Source organism: Erithacus rubecula (genome assembly GCF_903797595.1).
Source record: "Erithacus rubecula genome assembly, chromosome: 18".
In the NCBI taxonomy this organism is placed as follows: Eukaryota; Metazoa; Chordata; class Aves; order Passeriformes; family Muscicapidae; genus Erithacus; species Erithacus rubecula.
Window position 1 is genome coordinate 1,170,650 of NC_136670.1, and position 8,365 is coordinate 1,179,014.

Genomic DNA, 8,365 nt, shown 5'->3' on the forward strand with positions numbered 1-8,365 from the left:
CTACTGTTCCTCAAGAAACGATATCTTAGAGCAAAGCCATTTAAGATTAAGAAGATCAAGTATAGTTTTGATATAATTTTGTTCTTGTTGATTGGATTTATTTTTAATTTGTTACTAACTGTGCACTTTATACTTGGGAAAGATCTTTTGCTTACGTTAAACCAAAAGTTTATACTTAATGTTAAATTCTGAGAGCATTTCTTTTCTCAACATGTTAATCTGAGCCTCTCTGAAGAATAAATTTATAAACAATTATTTTACTATTCTTTTAAACAATTGCAGTGTGTGGACTTTACTAAAAATGTTCTTACTGTGCCAAGTATTCCTACCTGCTGTCTGTGGCAGAGCTTCCCTCATGAAGAGTTTCTGGTTCACATCTCCTTGTGGGCAGTGGGGCCAGGGTCCCACCACAGTGGGGCCACCTGGCCCTGCCACACCTGGACAGCAGCCACCTCCAGGGTGCTCCAGCCCCAGCAGATGCTGCTCCAGCTATTAGGGAGGGGAAGTGAAGTCATGCCTGACCAACCTGGTCACCCTCTGTGCTGGGGGCTGAGGGGAGAGCAGTGGTGGTGCCAGCCTCAGTGAGCTGCTCAGCAGGGTTGGGGTGAGCAGGCAGGGCTGGAGCAAAGCCTGGCTGGAGGACTGGGTTCAGAGTGTGGCTTATCAGTGTTGTGCTGGGGGTGGTGCTGGGTTCAGTTCCTGAAGCCTATTACTGATGGGCAGGGTTCACCCTCAGCACATTTGCAGATGCTACTCCAGAGGGATGTGCTGCATCCTGAGGGATCTTACCAGGCTGCAGAAAGGGTCTGACAGGAACCTCCTGAAGGATCAGCAAGAGGAAGTACAATGTCCTGCATCTCAGAAGGGTCATTTCCTTCACCAAGATGTGTTGAGGCCACCCACCCATGAGACACTGCAGGGGAAAGGATCCAGGAATTCACTGTGAGCCAACAAATGTGCAAACAGCTCCTCTTCCAGCCGAGTGTTCCTGTGGTGTCCTGGGCTGCCTTGGGCTGGGTGTTGTCAGCAGGTAAAGAACTGTTCCCTCTGCCCCACACCAGTGAGGCCAGCCCTGGAGTGCTGGGCCCAGAGCTGGGCTGCCCAGTACAGGAGACAGGGACAGACTGGACAGAGTCCAGCACAGGACCAGGAAGGTGATGGAGGGACTGGAGCACCTCTGCCATGAGGAGAGCCTGAGAGAGCTGGGACTGCCCAGCCTGGAGCAGAGCAGGCTCAGGGCAACTCATCACTGGGGATAAATACCCAGGGGGACGCGGCAGAGGGGACGGGGCCAGGGACAGCCCCAGGGGCACAAAGTGACACACAGGAGGGGCCCTCTGAGCTCAGGAGACACTTCTGCACTGGGAGGGTGGCCAAGCACTGGGGCAGGTGCCCAGGGAGGTAGTGGAGTCTCCATGGCTGGAGAGACTCAAAAGCCACATGGACACATCCTGGGCAGCTGGCTCTGTGTGGCCCTGGGGGAGCAGGGGCTGGGCAAGGTGACTCCAGCCCCACCCAGCTGCAGATCCTACCCCAGTGCTACTGGCAGAAATGTGAAATGGGCCTGAATCAGGGGCACTGTGTTGGTGGGGGTGAGGAAATGCTGGGAATAGGAAAAGGTCCTGATGGACATGAGGGTGAGGTCCCCAGGGGGATGGTGCTGTGCAGCCACTTTTAGCAGGGAGCATTGGGTGGCACCAGGGCACAGAGGCCAGGGGCCCTGAAGGGCTGCAGGGGACTCCAGGCACGTGTCTCAGGGGGTCTGGACAGTGGCACTCTGCTGGTGGAGGAGGAGGGAGATATGAAAGGATAGAGAGAAAAGGGTGTGAGGGTTATGTTGGAAACAGGGCTGATCAGTGTAGCATCTGCCTGAGCCCTGCATCATCCTGTCTGTCCTCTTAAATCCATTCTCACCTATCTGTGAATCTCCAAGCCTGTGTGGATGTGTACTGCAAGGAGTGCCAGCTGCTGAAGAGATGCCACAGCTTGGCCATGGGAGATGGAATCAGCAGACAAATGAGTGGTGAGGTTCAGCACAAGGTACTCAAGGGCTGGGAGGGTTGGATGGGTGTAAAGCACTGCAGGTTGGGGCACCATGGGATCCAGGCCTCACAAAATAGCAGATTTAGGGACAGGAGCTGACATAACCTGAGGTCATGGAGTGACACTTTGGTGGAAGCTGTGTTCCCAAAATAAACACATTGAATGTGGTCAAACCAGTCAGACCCTTGGCCTCCTATGGAACCCCATGAACCACCTCTGCCTGGAATCCCCCTGTGGGCCTGGTTCTGCTGCTTGGACAGGGGTGGTGGACAATGAGGTGGAGAGCTGGCTCAGCCTCCAGGAATGAGAGGCTAAACCCCATCAGCCAGGCAAGAGGCAACAGATTGTGGAGCCATGGGTGGGAAGGGCTCTTGTCATCCCCTCACAGGTTGACAGAGGGTGTGGACTGTGCCAGAGGGGGGGTGGGTCCCTGAAGCAGTGCCCTGGGCTCATTCCCCCCTCTTGTGTGACACACAGCCCGGGCTGGGACAGGACATGGCTTTCACAGCTCCCCACCACAGGTCCTGCACACCTCCACAGAGCTGTTCAGTGCTTCCAGGGCAAGGATGAGGCCAGGAGAAGTTTATTGAGGAATGGTGACTGTGCTGTCCCCAGCACTGCCAGAGCTGCCCCGGGGGCAGAGGCTGCTCAGTCCTACAAGCTCTTGAAGCATTCTTCTCCATGTGGGGCCCTGCCATGTCCAGCTCTGCCTCCGCCCTCTTCCTGGGGCAGCTCTGCCTCATCCCAGCTATGTGGGTTGGGTTTGGGATTAGGATTGCAGTAGGGTTAGAGTTAGGTTTAGGGTTAATTGTGCAAATAATGCCTTGGGTTTTAGCTTTTATGCCACTGTGGGCCCATGCATACACTCTGGGCTCCCCAGACACATGGCAGCAGCACTGCAGGCCTGAGACCTCACTGCTGTTTTTTCCAACAACACTGCCCCCACCGGCTGTTCTTTCCCCATGAAATTATGGGGATATTATTTGGAACAGCTGAAAAGAGGAGGAGTATGGCTGGTAGCATCCCCAGGCTCTTCAGGTACTGCCAGGGAACAGCTGCGCTCGACATCAGTCCAATCATCCCCTCTTTAGCACCTTTTTTCTTGTGTGTCTTTGTCCGGGTCAGGCCAGACCCCACACTTCCAGGTCCTGGACGCAGAACTCCTCGCGGTGTGAGAGGGGCTCGTTGTCGAAAGTGTCGCAGGGCTGGCTGCCCCCGCGGTGCAGGTCCCCGTCCAGCCACAGCCCAAACCTTCCGCTGCGGAGGCGCCGAGAGCGCGGTCAGCGGCGACCTCCTGCTTCATGGAGACCTCCCACGGCACCTCCCGGGCCACCAGCCACCTCCCGCCCTCGCTCTGTCCCAAAACGGGCATGAGAACGGGACAAGCAGCGGGCCCGGGCCTGCAGGCAGGGAGTGGTTGTGGGAGAGGACTGGGGGCGGGATGGAAGCGGGATGGGAGGGAGCGGGCATGGAGCGGGCAGCCCTCCCAGCAGGCAGTAGGGGTAGAGAATGAAAGCCCAGTGCTGCTGGACAACCAGTGCCAGTGTTTTGGGGTTCAAACCATCACCGTGTGCCTGGACCCCGCTCCACAGGCCAGCCTGGGTTCCCGTGATGGCACTCATGGCCATCGGGGCAGGTGGCCCTCTGAGCGCCTGAAGTTGCCGGCACAGTTCCTACCTGCCCCCACCGACCATCAGAAGATTCACATCCCCTTTCACGAAGAAGTCGTTCCTGCCCGTCCACCTGAACACCTGCGTGGGGACAGCACGCAGTGGGGACCGTGGGCTGGGGCAGTGTCCCCATCCCCATTCCTGTCCCTGTCCTGCGAGGACCAGTTGAGGGCTGCTGAGCCAGGCTGGCTCTACTCGGGCACCTCCGTGTCCCACGTCTCCAACCTGGCCGAGCCTGTGGCTCTGACCCATCCCTGCCAACAGCCCTGTGGGCCCTGCCAGGAGCTGGGCTGGGACCGCCCTGCCGTGCGGAGGGACCGCGGTGACACCCAGCCGGGAAAGGTTCCCTTCCCCGAGCAACCCTCCCTGCACGCTGCCTAGGATCCGCCTTCTTCCTCAGCCCCGGACAAGCCTGGGGGGCTGCTGCCCCCGGCTGCTGTCCCCACCCCGGCCAAGAGCAGCCGGGTCCCCCCAGCTCCCCAAGCACGGCGGGGACCCCCGGGCTGGCCGGTTCTCGGGTCACGGCCAGCCCCTGCCCCACGGCGGGCAGCCGCACCTTCAGCTCGGGGCAGAAGGAGAACAGGAAGGTCTCCCCGGTGCCGTAGAAGCCGCTGCTGCTGCGAATGGCGCTGGCGGAGAAGGCACCGAAGGCCTGAGGGGGCAGAAAGGGGAGACTGACTCACGGCTCGGCGCTCAGGAGCGAGAAAGGTGCCCAAGCCTCCGTGGCCGGGGCAGCCGGGCCGGGGAGGGCACGGCCCTACCTGAGCCTCCGTGTCCCTGATGAGCAGCAGGGCCGGGGAGTCCGGCCGGGCGCCGCTCCGGTACAGCGTCCGCAGGCTGAAGCCGTCCCGGGCGGTGGAGTAGAGCAGGTGCCAGGGCTGCTCCGTCAGCCGCGGGGGCAGCTGCGGGCCCAGCTGGGGCACAGCGGCCTCAGTCGGTGCCGACCGGCCGAGCATCCCCCCTGCCCCAGCACAAACCTGAGATCTCATCGAGAGACCTCCCAAGAGCTGGCCGCACACATCAGCCCCCTAAGCAGCCTCCCAAGGCACCCACTGAGCATCCTTTCGACAGGTGGTCCCAGGCACCCTCCCCTTCAACACGGTCCCAAAGGGATGTCCTCAAGCCCTCGGCCCTCCCAGCAGCGTCCTGGAACACTTCCCTCAAGCGCCCTCACCCTGCAAACCTTCTGAGATGGCTTCGCCCCAAGAGGTGTCTGAGGGACATTCCCCAGGCACAGGGGACCGTCACCCATCGGGCCTCACAGGGGGCCATTCCCGTGGGGCGGCGGTGGCGGCTGTGGGCAGGGGGCAGAGGAGCGGAGGGCGCCTCACCTCGCCGATCTCCCGGTCCCGCAGGATGCTGCTGGCTGTGCTCAGCACCAGCCGGCAGGGCTCCTCCTCGTCTGCTGCTGGGGCTCCCTCCCAGTCCCCCTGCTCTTCTCCAGCTGGATCCTCGCATCCCATGGGCAGGTCCTCGTCCTGGTCGGGCTGGGGGCAGCGGGAGGTGAGTGGCCCCTCATCCCTGCGGGCCTGAGGGAGCAGCAGCTCCCCCCCCAGGTGGGATCATCATCTGTCAGGGGTTGGGAGAGGGGGCCCGAACTCCACGGCAGTGGGCACCAGGCTGAGCCTACAGCCCAGCTCCCTGCTGCTCCCGACAGCCCAGGAGCCGCGCCATGCCGTGCCGTGCCGTGCCGTGCCGTGCCGTGCCGTGCCGTGCCGTGCCGTGCCGTGCCAAGCCCTGGCACCCCGCCAGGCCGTGCCACCGCTGCACACGGAACTTCAAGGGTGTATCGCCACCCCAGGGGGAGGAAGGAGTGGAGGAGGAGGAGAAAGAGAAGGCAGGGAGGGCTTCGACAGCTGCAGACCCTATAGAAGGGGTGAAGCCTTGCCTTTCCCCTCTTTGCCCAAGGCCAGGCTGACCCCACAGCGTGGAAGGGGTCCCGGTGGCCGCTGGTGACAAATGTCTCAGCCAGCACGAGCCCAGGATGGCTGTGGGTGCAGCCCGTGCCCAAATTCCCTGAGGGGGCAGAGGGGTGAGCGAGTGCAGCCCCGGGGTGCCCGGATCCTCGGGAGGCAGCGGCTGCAGGGGCAGATCCCACTCGTGCCCATCACTCCCCGCACCTCCCCAGCCCCTCACTCTCCCCTCTGTCCGTGCAGCCCGCTGTCCGGCCTGGCTGCTGCCTGCCAGAGCTCATTCCTCGCTGCCACGATGGACCTACCAGGAGCTGGTAGCGGACTCGGAGCCCCCTCATGGCGGGTGTTTCTGGGGTGCTGGGACTGCGCCGCCAGGGAGCCCCGGACACCGCCCCGGGGTTAATGTTCAGCCGCGCCGGCCCCTCCCTGGCCATCGGTGCGTGACGGTGGCTGTGGGTGGCAGCAGCCTGTCCCGGCTCGTGGGGGTTCGGAATGTGTCCCCCTGCATGGTGCTGGCAGCCCCCTTCAGCCAGGCGCCTGGTGGCCGGTGGCTGACGCCTCTGTCGCGCCCCGAGGCCAGGGGCTGCTTTGTTTTGGCATCACCCGGGCACGTCGTGCCGAGTTGCTCTTTGCAACACAACTATTGCAATGGTTGTAGCAACTGCCAACACCTGCGTGCTGGGGTGACCCTGGCTGGACACCAGGCACCCGCCAAAGCCTCTCTCACAGCTGGGCAGGGCAGAGAAAATACAGCAAAAAGTTCACGAGTTAAGGACTGGGTTAGATCCCTCATCAAATACTTTCAGGGTAAAACAGACTCGAATTACGGATATTAACTGAACTCATTACTAACAAAATCCGAGCAGGATAACGAGAAGTAAAATAAGACCTCAAAACAGCTTCCCCACACCGCCCCCCTTCCCAGCTGTGCCTCCGACCTTCCAGCAGCGCAGGGAGATGTGGAACAGGGGTTATGATCAGCTCAGCACCTGTTTCTGCTGCTGCTCATGAGAGGAGCTGGAGTCCTTCCCCTGCTCCTGCTGTGGGCTCCTCCAGGGGCTGCAGGTGGATCTCTGCAGGGCATAGCTGCCTCCCCGTGGGCTTCTCCACAGAATCCCAGGGGAATCTCAGCTCCAGCTCCTGGAGCAGCTCCAGCCCCTCCTCCTGCCCTGCCCTGGGTGTGTGCAGGACTGCTCCTCTCACGTATTCTCATTCTGCTCTTCTCTGAGTGCAATTACATCCACGCAGTAACTTTTTTCTTCTACTTAAATCCCTGATCCTCGAGGCATCACCACCATCTGTGCTGGGCTGGGCCTTGGCCAGCAGTGGGTCCATCCTGGAGCCATCTGGAGTTGGCTCTGCCAGACACAGGGAAGTTTCTGCCAGCTTCTCACAGAAGCCACTCCTCTAGCCACCCCACTGGAAACCCAAAACCTGGACACACAAACCCAGTACAGAAGGCCCTGGTGGCACGTGGCCCTCTCTCTGAGGGAGCCAGCTTGGGACTGGCAGCGAGGGAACTGCTGGCTGAGGACCTGCCAGCCTCAGGTGCCCCTGGAGACCCCTGCAGACCAGGGTAGAGGTGCAGCGCCCTGGTGTGGCCCCTTCTCACTGATGGCACCCCAAACCCCTCAGCCTGGCTGAGCCAGGGGGCCCAAGTGCAGCAATGCTCCATTTATGCCAATTGCAGGATGTGCATTGGTAGCACATGGCCTTGACACCTAGCCAGGCCCTGGGCCCACTGCAGGCGTGTTTGGGCTGCTCATCTCCACAGCAGGCCACTGTGGGGGAAGGCTCTGTTGTGCCCGCCAGCCTCTGACATCAGTGGGAGTTTGGGAGCTCCTGGTGCCTGGCATTTGGGCACTGGCAACACTTGGTGGGGACCAGGTTTGGTTGGCCCCAAAAACTTCCTCTGGGACCCAGGTCAGGAGCCAGGACAGGGCCCCCAGTCCCTCCCTGAGCTGCCTTAGCATGGCAGTCTCTGTCCCTGCCCCTGGCCCTACCCTTCCATATCCCTGTCCCTGATGCTGTGCCTCTTCCTGTCCTGTCCCTTTACCCCTTCATTCAGCCTGTCCTTGCCCCTGCCCTTTCCTTTTCTCTATCTTTGACCATGCTCCTGTCCCCCCCGCCTCAGTTCTGAGCACACAACTTTCCTCAGGACTGCTTGGGTCCAAATTTGGGATAGCTCCTGCAGGATGCAGCCCATGGGGCTGGGAGTGAGCACGGCCCAGGCACAGCCCCAGCTGCTTCACAGGACAGGGCAGTGCCTGCAGCCTCAGCTCAGTCCTGCTGCCTCCTGGCACCATCTCTCTGCTCAGGGTTAATTATTGTTGGCTTTGTGGAAAGGGGGAGGGCTGTACACCACCCTGCAGTCACCCTCTCACTTTCTGTTACACTGCACTTACCTGTCCATGCCTGGCGTGTGCCAGGGGTGTTTGAGCCGCCCCAAAGACAAAAATTCCTTTTTTGCCACTTGTTTCCCCCTCCCACCCCCTGCATGTGACTCTCAGTGTCCCCCACACCTCCTCACCCTCCCGCTACCACAGGCACAGAGCACACGAGGTGTTCAAAACTCGGTTTATTTGGCTCCTTGCCATGCCCCGCCGGCCCTCCGGAGGCTCCCGCCGGCCCCGCCCGGCCCGGGGGCGGCTCCACCCTCAAAGCGCCGACAGCAGTGCAGTAAGGCAAAAGTTTGAATTGTCCGGAAAGAAAGAACATCAGTTTCCACACCTGCCTGGG

The 8,365-nt window shown here is 60.8% G+C and overlaps 2 protein-coding genes across 2 annotated transcripts in view; both read right to left on the reverse strand.

The window, feature by feature from the left end:
• The window catches only part of NDRG3 (NDRG family member 3), a 378,731-nt gene that overhangs the window by 330,293 nt on the left and 40,073 nt on the right, over positions 1 to 8,365 (reverse strand). The window lies entirely within an intron of this gene.
• On the reverse strand, positions 3,109 to 6,007 carry TLDC2 (TBC/LysM-associated domain containing 2). The gene is made up of 6 exons (XM_079321680.1): positions 5,932 to 6,007; positions 5,045 to 5,200; positions 4,475 to 4,627; positions 4,270 to 4,365; positions 3,721 to 3,794; positions 3,109 to 3,300 (listed from the first exon to the last, which is right to left on the reverse strand). Exons 1-6 carry the CDS (start codon positions 5,962 to 5,964, stop codon positions 3,165 to 3,167), a joined length of 648 nt encoding a protein of 215 aa, XP_079177806.1. The 5' UTR covers positions 5,965 to 6,007; the 3' UTR covers positions 3,109 to 3,164.

Bases quoted from the DNA above. Each gene is read 5' to 3' on its own strand.
- TLDC2 (XM_079321680.1), bottom strand. From the start codon at position 5,964: ATGAGGGGGCTCCGAGTCCGCTACCAGCTCCTG. The intron at 5,201-5,931 runs GTAGGTCCATCG...CGCTGCCCCCAG, and splicing joins GAGTCCGCTACCAGCTCCTG to CCCGACCAGGACGAGGACCT. The intron at 4,366-4,474 runs GTAGGGCCGTGC...CTGCCCCCTCAG, and splicing joins TCAGGGACACGGAGGCTCAG to GCCTTCGGTGCCTTCTCCGC.